This window comes from Pituophis catenifer, unplaced genomic scaffold (genome assembly GCF_029215685.1).
Source record: "Pituophis catenifer annectens isolate HBS135680 unplaced genomic scaffold, rPitCat1.0.hap2 SCAF_8, whole genome shotgun sequence".
Classification (NCBI taxonomy): domain Eukaryota; kingdom Metazoa; phylum Chordata; class Lepidosauria; order Squamata; family Colubridae; genus Pituophis; species Pituophis catenifer.
The window spans coordinates 69,092,849-69,111,400 of NW_027256888.1; the positions used below are offsets into that span (position 1 = coordinate 69,092,849).

General features: G+C 41.6%; 1 protein-coding gene across 1 annotated transcript in view; it reads right to left on the minus strand.

Moving 5' to 3' along the window:
* MMRN1 (multimerin 1) overlaps positions 1–18,552 on the minus strand; it is an 87,579-nt gene that overhangs the window by 23,373 nt on the left and 45,654 nt on the right. Inside the window, exons 4-5 of the mRNA XM_070948810.1 lie at positions 11,536–11,643; positions 7,625–7,789 (exon numbers count right to left, since the gene is read on the minus strand). Coding sequence (XP_070804911.1) covers positions 7,625–7,789; positions 11,536–11,643 — 273 coding nt within the window. The remainder of the gene's footprint in view (positions 1–7,624; positions 7,790–11,535; positions 11,644–18,552) is intronic.

Sequence of the window (18,552 nt, forward strand, 5' to 3'; positions counted from 1 at the left end):
CATGTTGTGGCTCCGTTGCCTGAGCCTGGGCTATTGACAGATGCAGACTCTGAGAGTGAGGGGGAGGAGTTGGCAAGGCCTCCCTCTCCAGGACCTTCCTCTCTGGCAATGCCTCCGGAGGACACCGAAGGCCAAACGATAGGCTCAGAGCCAAGCACGTCCCCGCAGCCACAGGTGGACAGTGATGAAGAAGATAAGTGCTGGCTGGACCCGCGACAGAGGTGCAGGGAGAAGCGTACACAGCAGAAGGGAAGGCGTGCCAGAGATTAGCTGAGCCACTGGACCACACCCCACAGGGTATAAATGTGGGTGTGGTGGCCAGTTCAGTTTGTGATGAGCAAAAACTGGAAATACTCCATGATCTCTGTGTTACTGAACTTTGCCTGCTTTATCGGACTGCATTTGGATTAATCCTTGTATTGTTGACACTGCCTGTTTTATCGGAATGCTGGCAGTCTAATCTTTGTTTTGTGTGAGTAAAGTCTGAATTGGAAGCTAGCCACTGGGTTGCTGCCAGCTTTATCTTCAAAGAGTTTTGTCGTGTGGCTTATTAACTCCGGGCCATCTGTGGGGGTGCGTGTGGGGTACGGGGACAGAACAGAGCACTTAGAGCTGGTTTTTCACCAGGATCATGCCAATTTGATAAAAAGGTAAAGGTTCCCGTCGCACATATGTGCTAGTCATTCCCGACTCTAGGGGGCACTGTTCATCTCTGTTTCAAAGCCAAAGAGCCAGCGCTGTCCGAAGACGTCTCCGTGATCATGTGGCTGGCATGACTAAACACTGAAGGAGCACAGAATGCTGTTACCTTCCCACCAAAGGTGGTCCCTATTTTTCTACATGCATTTTTTACGTGCTTTCAAACTGCTAGGTTGGCAAAAGCTGGGACAAGTAATGGGGTGAGCTCCCATTATACGGCACTAGGGATTCGAACTGCTGAACTGCAACCTTTCGATTGACAAGCTCAGTGTCTTAGCCACCGAGCCACTTCGTCCCTATCAGTGGTGGGTTCCAAAATTTTTTACTACCGGTTCTGTGGATGTGGCTTGGTGGGCGTGGCATGGCTTGGTGGGCATGACAGAGGAAGGATACTGTAAAATCTCCAATCCCACCCCAATCCAGAGGAAGGTTACTGCAAAATCCCCATTTCCTCCCGATCAGCTGGGACTTGGGAGGCAGAGAATAGATGGGGGCGGGGTCAGTCAGAATGTTTACTACCGGTTCTCCGAACTACTCAAAATTTCCACTACCGGTTCTTCAGAACTGGTCAGAACCTGCTGAAACCCACCTCTGGTCCCTGTCTATTGGGACAATTTGATATGTCCCAATAAAATGTTCTTTAAGGAATTACCTGCCTCGGAGTTCTTATTAAATGGTATGTGTTACTTGGAACCCTGACACCCTTGTGAACTTCTGTCACAATTGACTTGGGAACAACTTCCCAATGGGAAGAAATAGGTAACTTTTGAGCCTATATGAATTTGAGCTAAACCTTCTTTTACAGACATCAGTGTTTTAAAGAGATGAGAATTGAATGGGACAGACCCATCTTGAAGTCTCCATCTCACAGTTTCTGGATAACTTTATGCCAAACGCTCCATCAGCCCCACCTGCCTGATTGTCAGGGTACAATGACCCACCATGAAGTCTTGGGGGTGAGGGAGTGTAATAAAAATGCAATAATAAAATATTTCCAATGTTCCACTTGCTTAAAGGAGTTCCAAAAGGGGAGAAAACTATGGCAGGAAAAAAAAATAATAATAATCCCCAGACCTGGAATGACAAATAAATAGCTTGGCAAAAGCACCATTTTCCCAAGAACCATTAACCTTTATCCATCCTCTGGATACAGGATGCTCAGATTGAACATGGAGAATAATGCTCATTGTCCTTTCTTCCCAGCTAGGTCTCTTCATTGAGTTTGTAGCTAAACCTCAACCCTCGGCCTCATACCAGGGTTTGTTGAAGCTATTTCTCCTTCTCTCCCAGTTAATTCTCTAGTTGACTTTTGATAAAGAGCAGGGAGGGAAGAGGGATGAGGACAATTCCGAGGTTGTGTTAAGCTATGCAAAGGTCAGCTTTGAAAATAGGGTGGAAGGTTGCACAAAACAAATGGAGAAGGCATGACAGATCCACTGGGAGCCTGGAAGACATAAATCTAATATGGTCAGAAAACAGAAAAGGAAAAAAAAAAAAGCACAAAGGCAGAATCTGCCATCACAAGCGAAGTAAGACATCAAAATTTGTGAAGCCACGGGAATTGACAAATTAGTGGACTCCAAAGGTTGTATGATTTTGATGCCTCTGAGTGTGTGTGTTTGTGCACACGCACACGTACCTTAGAATGAAGATGTGAATAGGAATTTTTTTTTTAAGAGCAAGGCCTTAACAAAACTGAAAAGATTCCATAGAAACTCTCAGGCCAACCTTAAGGTCTCACCGGTTTTGATGGGAAAGATTGACAATGTATTTAAGTCTTTCCTTGTTGAAACCAGTGACGTTGAAAAGGGACAACGCACTCTGATTTTATACTTCAATACATTGGAAGGTTGGCAACTAACCCGTGAACTCAGGTGTAGCATAGTTTTATGGTCATCGTTCCATTTAAATTCTTGGCATCCAGGTAATCAATAATGGTAATGAAAACTTTCTCACCTATTGATTTGCATTTCCTGGGTCTCTTTCTCTTGATTGTTCCCAAGAATGATTATGCCACAATGCCAGAGTAACAGACTAAGACCTTATTTGAAAACTACAAAAGCATCACCAAGTCACAGGAAGAAGATGGAGAGAGAAGGACCCTAAAAATAGCTTTACATTAGGGCAGTGTTTCTCAACCTTGGTAGCTTGAAGATGGGTGGACTTCAGCTCCCAGAACCCCCAGCCAGCAGCACTGGCTGGGGGATTCTGGGAGTTGAAGTCCACCCATCTTCAAGCTTCCAAGGTTGAGAAACACTGCATTAGGGGATAGGAGAGTTCAGTAGAAAGAGGTGGTCAGGTTGGGAAATAAGACTTTTTTTGATGGACAAAGATGCTGCTACATTGTAGAGCAATTTTGAAGAAATATTAACTGTTTATTCTGAAGAGCAACTACTCTCGGAATCCATATAGGAAGCAGTTCAAAGGCAAGGGGAATGGATCATGGAAAGCTTGCAACACTTTCATATAGGAACACTGGTGGTAGGGGCAATCCAATTCATAAATAACTAATATAAATCAAAGACATATACTAGACAGCTTACTAAAAAAGCAGAGACATCACCCTGCCAACAAAAGTGTGTATAGTCAAGACTATGGTTTTCCCAGTTGCAATGTATGGCTGTGAAAGTTGAACCATAATAAAGGCTGAGTGCCAAAGAATTGAGGCCTTTGAACTATGGTGCTGGAGAAGACTCCTGCGAGTCCCTTGGACTGCAAGGCGATCAAACCCGTCAGTCCTAGAGGAGATCAAACCTGGCCGCTCTTTAGAAGGCCAGATCCTGAAGATGAAACTCAAATACTTTGGCCACCTAATGAGAAGGAAGGACTCACTGGAGAAGAGCCTAATGCTGGGAAAGATTGAGGGCAAAAGAAGAAGGGGACGACAGAGAATGAAGTGGCTGGATGGAGTTACTGAAGTCAGCGTGAGCTTAAATGGTTTCCGGGGGATGATAGAAGACAGGAAGGCCTGGAGGAACATAGTCCATGGAGTCGCGATGGGTCAGACACGACTGCGCAACTAACAACAACAACAAAATAAAAGAGAAACTTTGGCAGATTAAGAGTGCATTCAAGCTTTGCCTCCTGGACAAAACTGACATAACCTGGTAAGAAAATTCAGTTTTGAAAAGCAGCTCTTCCCTTCTAATGGCCCAATTTTGTAAATACAGCTCATATACTGTATACGGATAGAAGGGTCCTTTAAACAGGGAAGAGTTACAGACATCCTTGGACTTAAAAAGAAAAATGTAGGAATCCTGCAGAATAGATTGTCCCTGGAGCAAAGGGAACAAGAAACTCTTCAGAACGTTTCAGTCACTGATAAACCTCACCGAACCTTCATAAATTCTCTCTGGGTGGACTCCCATGATTTCTAATCCTTTTATTAAGTAGTGGACCAACATTCAAAATAAATATAAGTCTTAGAAGACAGGAGACAAGCATTGTTACATTGCAATGGCAATGTCTGAAATAGTATGATATGTGGAAAGTTGTTAGGATATATCCTTGTAAGACTGGTGCCATTGGGCATTTACTTATAAGGGCAGTATTGTTAGGAGTTTTTATGTAAGTAATGTTTCCACGGGACATGGTGGCTCAGTGGCTAAGACACTGAGCTTGTCAATCAAAAGGTCAGCAGTTCAGCAGTTCGAATCCCTAGTGCTGTGTAACGGGGTGAGCTCCTGTTACTTCTCCCAGCATCTGCCAACTTAGCAGTTCGAAAGCAAGTAAAAAAATGCAAGTAGAAAAATAGGGACCACCTTTGGTGGGAAGGTAACAGTGTTCCATGCGCCTTTGGCATTTAATCATGCCGGCCACATGACCATGGAGACGTCTTCGGACAGCGCTGGGTCTTCGGCTTTGAAACAGAGATGAGCACCACTCTCTAGAATAGGGTATAACTAGCACATATGTGCGAGGGGAACCTTTACCTTTACTAAAGAATGAGTATTATGAGGACGATTAACCGTATCTCTGTCACAATATCCTCCACATTTAGAGGTTAACAATTTATAGCAAAGTTCTTCCTGTAACAGTTGTCCTAATTCTGACAATTCAGAGATAATGATTCTTGTTTTTGTTTGCAACAACAATGTACTATGCAGTGACCTTTGATCAGAATCTGCAGATTTGAACTTTGTTTACGTGGATTGCAATAAAAAGGGGGAAACATGGATAAATGAAAGCAGTGTCTTTCTGTGCTAAATGTAGCACTAATATATTTCAGTAAGAATCAGTAATTAAGTTGGAATGCTGAATATTCTGGACATCTCCAGTAGAAAAGACAACATCAGGAGAATAAAATAAATTTCATAAGGAGTGTATGTTATGTGTAATTGTATATTAGAGTGCAGTCTGACATGCTATACATTCTAGATATACCGGTAACACTAGGAAGAAAAAGAAAAATAAGCTTGGTCATAATAAGGATTTCACTGGGAAACAAAGAACACAGAAAAGGAGTTCTTTATTGAATAGAATCCTAGATTGTGAAATTTAGGCATTAATTTCAATGCCTAGGTATCAATGTGATACACAATGCATTGTAGTATCTAGGTCTCTACTTAGGACCTAACATACTGAATTTTGCATGATCCTTGTGATGATCAACTTTATTATGGGTTAATGTGCACGAAAAAAATGTGGAAAGGATGTGGAGAACTACTGCACATGACTTCTCTAATGGCACATTATAACCAAACATGCACATATTAACCCGAAGGGATTAGAGAAATGGATGAAAAGGAAGCAAAAAGGAAATGGGAAATATTCAACGAGATATGGAACCTATACCTCAAGAGTGCCATGTAACAATAAAATACACCGAGGGTAGAGAGAGGACAGGATGAATAAGAGAGAAGGTGTAAATATCAGTACGGCTAAAGCAACATTGTTTAAGTGCAACATTCAGAATTTAACAATCCTAGAGGCAAGCCAGAAATGGACTATAATTTATCAAGATGTCTTCTAATAGCTGTTGTGAGCTCAAAGGCATGTCATTTATTCAAACTCTGCTGCTAGTGAAATGGCAATAATTTCAGGCAAAAATGGAAATTTAGCAGCAAATTTTGCAAATGATGAACAATAAAAATAAAGGATACTAGTCACGTTCTGGATTGGATACGCCTCGTACTTTTTTTCCTGGCCAAATCTCTTTCTGGCACTTATATTAACTTTTGAAGATCCCTGCTTGGATCCCTGCCTTCTCAAGTTATATTTTCAAGACTTTAAAAGTACAATTTCAAGATGTCCCAATGCAAATGAAGGGCATTAAGTGGCTACCAGAAGGAGGTTCTTCTCCGTGATGGCATCCTCAAAATGGAATGTTCTCCTTGACAATGTTTATCTAGCACCAGTGTTGTTATATTTATAGCCATTTTAAAAAAAAATCCCAGATGATTACATTGAAAAATGATTTAATGCATTTAGGTTGTGATTCTATGACCTTATGATCCTAAAGCAACCTAGAGCTTTAGCTCTCAATCATGAAGAAGACAATCCAGCATTGATTCCTTCATTATACCATTATATAGGCAATCTCTGCTTTGCCAATGCTTTCTAAGCTGGCACATTTCAATCTTCGAAGACCGTAAAGGAGGCATGTGGAAGAGCCGAGTAACCAAACAATCCAAAGCTCTTCCAGTTCATATCACAATATCAACCATAACAGAAATTTTAAATTTAAATTCTATGTTTGCGTTTTTCTTATGCATTTTAATTGGTTCATGTCAATGACTCCAGAAATTTCATTTACGGGTTATCACTGATAGCGATAACACTGCGACCAGCAAGAACCATACTATTGAATGAGTAGAATAAGCATCCATTATCTAACATGCATCACATGAAGCCAGCTTGCAATAGTATCCTTCCTTATTCTTCCATTCATACAATGCACTGACTCATCAGCTGGATTGTTCATATTGTAAGAAGAGCTTTTCAAAGCAGCCCAGCAGGAAAATGAGCTGCTGGCTTGAAAAATATGCAAGTAATACTGAAAATCAGGAGAAGACAGGATCTTCATTGTGTATCCTGTCCACACTAATTTCTTTTGCGCCAGTATAACCTCTGGTCATATCAGTATTTCATGCATTTTAAAACACAATAAAAACCTGCATATAGTTAGCAGGGGTAGAATGCGGTTGCAAACTATGAGCGTTGTTGGCTGAATCGTATACCTATTGGTGGTTGGGAGCATATCCTGTGATGAAAGAAAGAAAGAAAGAAAGAAAGGAAGGAAGGAAGGAAGGAAGGAAGGAAGGAAGGAAGGAAGGAAGGAAGAAGGGAGGAAGGGAGAGGGAAGAGGAGGAGCAGGGGTGGGAGGGAAGGAGGGAGGAAGGAAGGAAGGAAGGAAGGAAGGAAGGAAGGAAGGAAGGAAGGAAGGAAGGAGGGAGGGAGGGAGGGAGAGGGAGGGAGGAGGAGCAGGGGTGGGAGGGAAGGAGGAAGGAAGGAAAGAAAGAAGGAAGGAAGGAAGGAAAGAAAGGAAGGAAGGAAGGAGGGAGGGAGAGGGAGGAGGAGCAGGGGTGGGAGGGAAGGAGGAAGGAAGGAAGGAAGGAAGGAAGGAAGGAAGGAAGGAAGGAAGGAAGGAAAGAAAGAGGGAGGGAGGAGGAGGAGGGAGGAGGAGAGAGGAGGAGGAGCAGGGGAGGGAAGGAGGGAAGGAGGAAGGAAGGAAAGAAAGAAAGAAAGAAAGGGAAGGAAGGGAAGGAAGGAAGGAAGGAAGGAAGGAAGGAAGGAAGGAAGGAAGGAAGGAAGGAAGGAAGGAAGGAAGGAAGGAAGGACTAAATAATATAGACTTCTTTGCAGAATATTGAATATTGCAACAGCAAGAGCTGGTTGTTTCTTCCTCCCCTCTGACCCCCCTTTTCTTGCTCTTTTCTTGGCACTTTTAAATAGGTGAGTGATTGCATTAATTTCTTTCTTTTACCTTTTAGAAAATCTTGGCTCTTATCTTCATTGATTTTGCCTTCCAGAGAGGAAAGCTTCTGGCTCACGTCTCTCATGATGACTGAAATGTTGTCAACCTTCTTCTGTAGCAAAGTCAGTTTCATCTCCTGGCTGCTAATCTGTTCATTCACTTTTTGTGCAACTGCTGAATGGTGGGGTGGGGAAGGGGAGAGAAATAGAAAAAAAAATTGCAATAAAAGCAGAAGATATTGACTGCAAGGAAAAAAAAATGGATTCACCCAAATAGAACCCACAGCCTGTTGTCAGAAAAGAGGGTGAAAAGTTTCTTTGGTCATTCAAGTGAGTTTTCCATTTTTATTTTATTTTTTTGTCATGCACCTTGAGTTTCTACAAGCAACAGTCACCAATAATGGCTGAATGAGCCATATTCATTATAGGGTAGTTATAATTCCAGGAGAGTCTATTGAACAGTTAACAGAAATTTAATGAGCGTAAGTGGAGTCTTTGTCCACCTAGTCAATTTCTGGTTTTACTGTTTCAATAAATGCATTATACTCTAGGCGACTGTTCCTATGAAGGAATTGAACTGTCATTGTGTTAAGAGGAATTTGCAGTGCAAAAATTAAATCACACTTCAGCAATCTATTGCTCCTTTAGCAATGGCCGCTACAGTTCATTTTCCCTGAGAATGAATTTATTTATTTATTTTAATTGCTTATGAAACTTGCATTCCTCCCATCTCATTCAAGGCAACTCTAAGTGGCTTACAGACATTAAATAAAATATAGTGTAAAACATTAAAACAATAAACATTTCCTGTCCAAAATATCTAAAGTAGAGTACTGGCCAAAATTGTGGAAACGTTTTGGGAAAAGTGTATTTTTGAGGTTTGATGGCTAATAACACCACTTTTTTTTTTTTTTTGAGATTCAAGATAATCATATTCCACTGCTGGAATGGCCTGGGAATAGCCCAGACCTTAACCCAATTGAAAATTGATGGAGCCAACTAAAGAAACTTGTTAGTCAGAAGCGACCCAGCAATAAAACCCAGTTAATAGAAGCAATCGTTCCATCTTGGTTTCACATTATAACAGCTGCAAAACTAAAAGACTTGGTTCACTCCATGGGAAGACACTGTAAGGACATAATTCATGCTAAAGGTTACCCAATTAAGTAATAACTGACATTTATTTTGAGACTACTTCGAACCTTGACAGTATATCTCATTTTTTCTATGGTGATAATTTTTGTATATCTCAGTTTTCTATGTGTTTCACTTTTCTTCTTTATACTGTAACTGCTATTGTAATAGCAAACCCTTCATAAAAGTTATTGCATTATATTCTTGATTAAATTATCTTTCCATTGATATATAATTTTATGGTACTACTCCAGAAAAAAAAAGTTGTGTTATTAGCTAGTTTTAGAAAATACAATTTTCCCAAAAGGTTTCCACAATTTTGGCCACTACTGTATACAATCTTGGATGAAGCCTCATCCAGCCTCTTTCTTAAAATATCCACCCAAATGCAAATAGATAGAACAGCCTGAAATTAACTCCCCTAATGCCATTTTCTGTCCTTTTCCAAAGATTTTAGTATGGAAATGGGAGCAGTTTGCCTCCCAGAGGCTCCTGTTCCATTCTCAGCATTTTATTTATATGTTTATTTATTTACTAGCTTACTTATTTGCATCCTGCCTTTATTATTTTTACAAATAACTCAAGGCAATGAATAAACCGGCCAAATAGATTTTAGCACCCGTCTGAAAGAAGTGGGGAGAAGATCAGCAGCAGCGGTGAGTTCTACTTACTTTTAGTACCAGTTCGCAATGGGATTGCGCGTGCGCCTTCCTTCTGCGCATGCACAGATCACCGATGACAACATCCGGGGTAGTGGGTGGAGCCTCCCACCGGTTTTACTACCAGTCCGAACTGGGGGCAACCCACCACTGATCAGCAGGTCCCTCCACAATACCAGAAGTGTGGGGAGAGGACTCCCCCCGCCCCAAAGTGGTAAGGGCCTGATGGTCGTGGGGAGCTGGATGGTCTTTTGTAACTAACCAAGTTGGGATGGCTAACATTACACAACACACCCTTCCATCCTCCTCCTATTTTCCTTGTAACAGAAACCCCATCAGGTGGTTTGGGCTGAGAGAGGGACTGGCCCAAAGTCACCCAGCTGCCCCCTCCCTCCCCATCCTGTTTAATTCTATTTTGATTGAATTTATGATCTCTATTTATTGTCTTAATATTTAATATTATGCTTTATTTAATGTCTGTAAGCCGCTTAGATAAATACCTAAATGGCTAAAGTGCAGTGGTGGTATTCAGTTGGTTCTATCATGTCCCATTTTTGACACTCTGCGCATGCGCAGAAGGCTCTGTGCATGCGTGGAGATGGCACATGCAAGTGAAGCGATTGAACGCACGCGCTCATATTTGCAAACCGGTAGCAAAGGTAAGTGAATACCATCCCTACTAAGGTGGGATTAGAACTCACAGTCTTCCACTTTCTAGCCTGGTGACTAGAAACTGAACTCTCACAAAATCACACAAAAATTCCAGTAATCTCACCCCAAAAAACAACAACAACCAAGAACAAACCTCTCCTTTCCCTCCCCCAAAATTGATCTCCACCCCTTTTGTTGACATCAATGATTACTTGTTGGCCTCCTAACACTATTGGGAATCTTCTTCTTCTTCTTCCTAGCGTATTCCCGCAGGTGCAGGGTCCGCTTTTTGGATCATTGAGCGCCACTTTGCATGGTCAGCTGTGTCTCCAGGGCGCAGGCCCGCGGCTTGCATATCTTTGTTGATGTTGTCTTGCCATCTCTGCTTTGGAAGTCCGTGGGGTCACTGGCCATTGGCTTCTAGTTGGTAGGCAGTCTTGGCAACGGTGGAAGGTGCTGCTCTCAGGACATGTCCATACCAATGGAGCCGGTCTTCTCTCATCTTCTCTATAATTGGTGCCACACCAAAATGCTGTTGAATGGTGTCATCTGTGATGTGGTCAAGAAGGGAGATGCCCGATATCCAACGGAGCATTCGCATTTCCATGGCATGGAAGTAGCTTTCAGTCCCTGTTGTTGCTAACGCCATTCAGAATACGGATCCTGAAATGCATCCTTTTACCTTGAAACTTCCCCTAATTCAACCTACAGAGCTCATTTCCTTCCTTTATATTGCATTTGCTCTCAAGGAAACAATGATGGCACCCAACTACTACCATTATTGCATAATAACACCTTCTATAGGGGAGCTGAAAAATTAAGGAAGATGCCAGAGGTGGATGACTTGCTTTGCAGCATGCCAGCTAACCTATTTGGTTTTTAAAAATTGAAACAATTTTTGGGGAAAAAAAGAGTCAGGTATAAGGAGGATGTCTGCAGATATGTGTCAATCCAAAGGCATCAGGGTGGCACACCTTGAAATAAAGTATTTCCAGAACAAAAGGGGTAGGGGTAGGCAGAAAATATTTCCCATTCATCTGTTTTTGCAAGAAGAATCCGAAGGGGTCGCAGCTGGTGTCTTGGCTTATAAAATAGCAAAAGTCTGATGGTCTATCTATAGTTTTCTCTGGATCACAGAATATAGCAGCAGCTAACAATATCCGACTTCTATAACCGTTGAATTCATGCCGTTGGAGCCCTTGACTCAGCATTGCTTTAGTTGTTTCTTATGAGGTCATTGTCAGATTATGCCTGAAAATGATTTTTTTGCTCATTTCGGTTCAGTAGCTCTCCTATAAGCCTATTCTCTATAAATATTCTCTTCTGCCCCCTCACCTTTCTGAATACAAGAAAAAAAACGCTCTGATGATTCAACCACACTCCATGGTGTGAGGGAATCTCCTTTAGTTCTGGGTTTTAATAAACGGGATTGGCAATGATAGTGCAGGGAACTATAATAATTACAATTACTACTGACCTTGGTCATTGGGCTCCTGTTGCTGCTGTTGGTTTCCCAGGGTTTGCCCAGTAGTAGCTGTGTTGCTCTCTGCCTGGTTGCTGTGGATGAGCGTTTGATCCTGTTGGGCTGAAAGAAGAACAAGCAGAAGGAGAAGGTTCGGTAAACTGTTCCAATGTGACTAATTCATTCAATAATCAACAATATTATGACCTGTCGGAGTCTTAGTGGACAATCAGTTAAATATGAGCCAGGAGTGTGCAGCAGCAGACAAAAAAGCCAATGCAATCCTAAGTAGCATTAACAGAGGGATACAATCAAGATCAAGTGAGGTACTAATCAGGGGTGGGTTCTAAATTTTTTTACTACCGGTTCTGTGGGCGTGGCTTATTTTGTGGGTGTGGCTTGGAGGTCATGTGACTAGGTGGGCGTGGCTAGCTGGTCAGAGTCATTTCTGGAAGGCCCTTGCACTTACGACCAGTCCTCCCACTTACGACCCGACTCATTTGTTTGCTTTTAACACTGATCAGCTGTAGGACGGCCCTTTGAAGCCCCGCAGCAAGAGTTTAAACAGTTTTTTTCCCTCTAGCATCAGCTGGGACTCAGGAGGCAGCAATAGATTGGGGGTGGGACCAAATAAAAGGTAAGAATAACGTGGGTGGGGGGGAGGGTGGGGGGGGAGAACCGGTTCGGTGACATCATATTGTCACTGCTACCGGCTCGGCCGAACCGGACCGAACCAGGAGGAACCCACCACTGGTACTATTACCACTCTATAAAGCCTTAGTAAGACCACACCTAGAATACTGCATCCAGTTTTGGTCACCATATTATAAAAAAACATGTTGAGACTCTAGAAAGAGTGCAGAGAAGAGCAACCAAGATGGATTAGGGGACTGGAGACTAAAACATATGAAGAACGGTTACAGGAACTGGGCATGGCTAGTCTAGTGAAGAGAAGAGAAGGACCAGGGGAGACATACTAGCATTCTTCCAATATTTGAGGGGCTGCCACAGAGAGGAGGAGGGTCAAGCTATTTTCCAAAGCACCTGAAGGCCAGGCAAGGAATGATGGATGGAAACTGATCAAGGAGAGATTCAACCTGGAAATAAGGAGATTTTTTTCTGACAGTGAGAACAATCAACTAATGGAAGAGTTTGCCTTCAGAAGTTGTGGAAGCTTCAACACTGGAGGCTTTCAATAAGAGATTGGACTGCCATTTGTCAGAAATGGTGTAGGGTCTCCTGCTTGGGCAGGGGGTTGGACTAGATGGCCTACAAGTTCCCTTCCAAATCTGTTGATCTGTTAGTCTGTGCTCTTTGGTGCCCCTCCCCTTCTCAAACTTAAATATCTGTGCTAATTCTTCAGGCAGCTGTTCTGTCCATCTAGGCCACATGCTATGCTACCAGATTGTTAGAGGATGTGAAATGGTTAGAGTTCTTACCAAAGAAGATTAAAACTACCTCCTCCAGCTTTCAATTGATTGCAATTTGCAGAAGTTGCAAGATTTTCTCTACTTTATCATTAAAATCACTGGGAGATTGGCAAGCTTAACACCGCAGAGTTAGAAAAGAGCATTGAACAAGTCCAGTATAATAATTACATCACATCTTTTGCAGAGCTCCTATGATCCTGAGAAAGAGTAATCCAGATAATTGGTTTCTGTTAAATTGTGTAGCTTCTGATAGGTATCAATCTGGATCTTGGTGTTGCCTTTCAGCTAAAACTCTAGTAATTTTTGTACTGCTGGTTGAAAAATGGGCAGCAGGCTTGGGAAAGTGTTGAAATTTCACTAGGGAAAGGATCTTAGTATTCCCTAATTTGACATAACTGCAAATTAGGGTTTTGTGTTCAACTACTGCTATTTGATTTTCTTTGGCCTATTGCTAAAGTGTGTTTGTGTATGCATAGCCATGTTGGGTAGAGAAATTGCAACTTCTTAGTTAGGGCATAAACACAGGACAGCAGGAGGGATTGCGTAGGGAGAGAAAGGGGGAAAAATAACTCTAGAAGTCAGGGGATAATTAATTCAATGTTCCTAAATATGAGACATCCAAAAACATTCTTGTCATTCAGGAAACTTGATATTGATTTGAAATCCTAAAGGACATCATTACTGTATAAAACTCAGTAAGCTTTATGGTAGAGTGGATAACTTTTTGGCTGTGCTACCAATTTTTGTAGGATATTCATTGTTGCATCAAGGAAATGACATTGTTATGAAGAGCTGGGTGTTATTTGATTTTGTTTTGTTTTCTTTTTGTCCACAAACATTTATCTGAAATAAATCATTTCTGTCTCTCCTGGATACACCTAAGATCAGCTTTTACATAGATAGATGATAGATAGATAGATAGATAGATAGATAGATAGATAGATAGATAGATAGATAGATATAGATATAGATATAGATATAGATATAGATATAGATATAGATATAGATATAGATATAGATATAGATATAGATATAGATATATACCTAGACCTAGACCTAGACCTAGACCTAGGCCTAGACCTATATCTATATCTATATCTATATCTATATCTATATCTATATCTATATCTATATCTATATCTATATCTATATCTATATCTATATCTATAGCTAGCTAGCTTTGCTGGTTGTTGAATTCTGGGAGTTGAAGTCCACAAGTCTTAAAGTTGCCAAGGGTGGTGACACCTGTACTATAGCTTTTCTGGAAAGATTCTGAGGCCCTTTGAGGTAAAACAATATTCCCTTCAAAGTAATCAGACGGATTCACTTCAGATGTCTGCATGACCTTATGGACTTTAAGTTGCTCTGAGAGAAGTATCTCAAAATTTGGAACATTTCTGTTGATAGATGCCCTAACAGAAAACAGATTTCTGTGCCAACACAACATAGATACTGTGTCTGCATCATTAATCTGTTTCTTGTTCAATTAGCCATTTATGCATCATTGCCCTGCATTTTTAGCAGCCTACCAGATTATAGGATGACAAATCAAAATTGTGCCATTTGGGAGTCTCACACTGCCTTCTCTCTGCCCTCTTTCCATGGGTGGCTTCTGCCCACTGACTTTGGTGTAGTAATTTGAACTTTAGTCTACAAACACATTTTTATGTCTTTTGCATGTTCCTCCTGCTCCTAGCAAATGTTAAGTCTTTGTCTGCTTATCCAATTCCAGGCCCAGTTGGGTGTCATTTTTGTGCAGACCAATTCATGAGCATATGACATACTTGAATTAAACATGTTATTTATTTTATAAATAAAGTGGACCCTGACCAGGAGGAGGAGGAGGAGGAGGAGGAGGAGGAGGAGGAGGAGGAGGAGGAGGAGGAGGAGGAGGAGGAGGAGAAGGAGAAGGAGAAGGAGAAGGAGGAGGAGAAGAAGAAGAAGAAGAAGAAGAAGAAGAAGAAGAAGAAGAAGAAGAAGAAGAAGAAGAAGAAGAAGAAGAAGAAGAAGAAGAAGAAGAAGAAGAAGAAGAAGAAGAAGAAGAAGAAGAAGAAGAAGAAGAATTTTATAAACAGGGTCATTTTTTTCTTTTTCTGATTTTTTTTTATGAGAATAGAATAGAATTCTTTATTGGCCAAGTGTGACTGGACACACAAGGAATTTGTCTTTGGTGCATATGCTCTCGGTATACATAAAAGAAAAGATACATTCGTCAAGAATCATAAGATACAACATTTAGTGATAGTCATTTGAATCCATTCCTATAGGCTACAACAAATATGTAGGTTCCAAAACCTGCAATGTGCACAGAAGCAGTTGAAAATGCCTCTGTAATGCAAAATCATTCTTTGCTATTTAGATACCTCTAAATTACGAGACAATTTGGTATGCTGGGACTATTGCCATCCTGAAGAGTTTCTAGACTTGTTTCCATTGCGGTTATAAAAAGTGAACAGGTAATTGTCTTCTGAAGAGCCTACCATTTCCATCCTTCCTAGCTACCAGATTTGGTATTTCCTCTGAAATACCAAATCTGAAAACTGAAATACCAGATTCGGTATTTCCTTTGAAATACCGAGTTTGAAAACTGAAAGAAACTTGCATTGGTTTAAAAGAGATTTTGGTGGACAAGTAACATTGATAACTGGGAGAATTTTATATATGCGTGTGTATGTGTGTGTTTAAGGTGAGCAAACCATGCAATTGAGGAACCCCTATTATGATGCTGTTCCTTGGAATTTAATTAAAGGCAAGAAATCAAGCAGACTGTGCAAATTTGGAGAAAAATAGCTATACAGTGAGAAACAGAACATTTTCACATGTTCCCCTTATAGCCACTTTATGACTAAGCAAGTTGAAACATCACACACTCTATCATCCTTTGAAAGAATTTCTAGAGCCAATTTTGTTTCATCAGATTGAATGAGAAATGGGTCAATAAATGCATTTGATTTTCCCTGTCTGGCACTCTTTAAATTGTCTTAGTGCTCATCCCAGAAAATGTTTGTTTGTTTGTGTGTATGTGCATCCTGCCATTGTATGCTGCCTATTGTCATGACTTTAGGCAGCTTACATTGTGTTTGTGTTTGTGTCTGTGTGTGTGTGTGTGTGTGTGTGTGTGTGTGTGTGTGTACACATACACAAACCCTGTTTTCTGCTACCAGCAATCTTCATGTGAGTGAGGCTGACAAAAGGTGTATTGTAGTAGTAGCCAAGCAATATCCTGTGGATGATTAATGAATGTTAGCCACTTTCCAGTTGTTGGATCAAATCTGGAATAAAATCAAGTGAAAGGATTTTATTTTCTATCATTTTATCCAGCAATTTTGGAAATGCATCATTTTACTTCATTGAGTCTATTCTGAATCAGGCCAGGGGGGAGTTTGCCTATTGCTATTAATATCACACCGTAGTCTTGATAAGAATGAGGAATAATTAAATCTATATTGAGACGTTACCCAAGGGACCCACAAGAGAACCGTATCATTTTTAATAAAGAAGGAACAAAATTGCACTCTAGGTACTTGAGAATACTCTGAACTGATCTCTTAAGAGAGTCACTTCCCAGTAAGTGTGAGCAGCAGTAATTCTATAGAAAATTACCTCCGCTAATGCAGGAGAGAACATCACATTACAAAGGGTTGCAATACTCAGTGTTTGTACATTACTAGTTGAGTATTCAAAGGGCTTCCTTTTTAGTATCATAAAGGTAAAAGTTCCCCTCACACATATGTGCTAGTCATTCCCGACTCTAGGAGGCGGTGCTCATCTCCGTTTCAAAGCCGAAGAGTCAGCACTGTCCGAAGACGTCTCCGTGGTCATGTGGCCAGCATGACTAAACACCAAAGACGCACGGAAGGCTGTTACCTTCCCACCAAAGATGGTCCCTATTTTTCTACTTGCATTTTTTACATGCTTTCAAACTGCTAGGTTGGCAGAAGCTGGGACAAGTAACGGGAGCTCACCCCATTACGCGGCACTAGGGATTCGAACCGCTGTACTGCCAAGCTTTCGATCAACAAGCTCAGCATCTTAGACACTGAGCCACTGCATCCCTGTGTTTGTACATTACTCGTTGAGTATTCAAAGGGCTTCCTTTTTAGTATCATAGGAATGCTTAGAATGATTTCACGGGAGAGATCTATACTCATCTCTGTATCTTTTTTAATAAAGGAATGTAATTTTAATTCTAAAAGGATGTCTTTTGTGGTGCTTTCTTCTGTATAAGGGAAAGTCAAACTAACTCTGACAAACACATCATGTGATGGACAGCAATAATATTCCAATGAGAGTCAGACAGACAGCTTAGAGCTGTTCACAGTCTCAGAAGACCCAGGTGTCAAACAATAAAGAAACCTCTCCTTCCTTGGAGTATTAGAGAACAAAAACTAAGGGCACGGATGAGCAGTGGGTCCAGCTGTGATTTTGGGTTACTAAAGATCCATCTAGCTCAGGAATATATCTACAACTGGTAAAAATGCTCTCCAAGTTTTACGACAGAGGTTCTTCTCATTAATATCTGAAGAAACTAAAGACTCAATGCTGATCGTATTTCTGAACAGATTAATTGTTCAAGGATAATGCTAAATTGTTACTCTCTCAATTAAAGCGCATTTGATTCAATGGAATGGAAGAATCCACTCCGAGCACATTCAGATAGGGTTACTGGATTGAAGAACATATCACAATGAAGAACACGCTGCACTATTTGCTCATACGTTTGTATTTAACTAGATGCAGAGTTGAATTTTTTAAGGCAAGGGGACTCCATTCAACAACAACAAGGCATTATGTGAAAAATTGGCATTGTGGCCCAAGGTTCCAAACCATTTGCAGCAGTAACTTGACGTGGGATGCAGTGCCTCTTATTAGTGTCATCAATAAAGGAGAATATGAGTGTCATACTTGATGCTCTCTGAGCTTGGTTGTTTGCTTGCAGACATTTCATCACCTGACTAAGTAACATTGTCAGTGCTAGTGAGTGTGGAGTTTCCTCCCTGTGTACTGTATATACCAGTGAGGGCTAATCTTTTTGCTGTTGTGTGCCAAAAGAGGGCGGAGCGCAGGGGGTTTGCACGTGTGCATGCCCACACCCATAATTCAATGCACCCTGCCCCCCCACCATTGTTGTGGCCCGTACATGGCCTGTGCAGCTAGTAGCTGATTCAGAATGTGTGCTGCATTCTTTGGGGTTCGTAGCTGGGGCAGAACATTCATATGCATGCATGACCTCCCCCCCCCGAGCTCCCCCGCTTTTGGCACGTGATGGCCCAGTGGGCCCGGTAGGACCGTTTTTCATCCTTGCCAGGCTCCAGAGGCTTTCTAGAAGCCTGGGGAGGGCAAAAACTGCCTTTCCCACCACCACCCCAGAGGCCCTCCGGAGGCTGGAAATAGCCCATTTGCTGACATTCGGTGGACCCTGAAGGGCCGAAAATCAGGTGGCTGGCGTGCGCATGCATGCTGGAGCTGAGCTAGGGCAACGCTCATGTGCCCACAGATATGGCTCCGTGTGCCACCTGTGGCACACATGCCATAAGTTTGCCATCATGGGTATATACAGTAGCTTGCCTTGCCGGTGTTGGTGGGGACGTGGTTTTCTTTC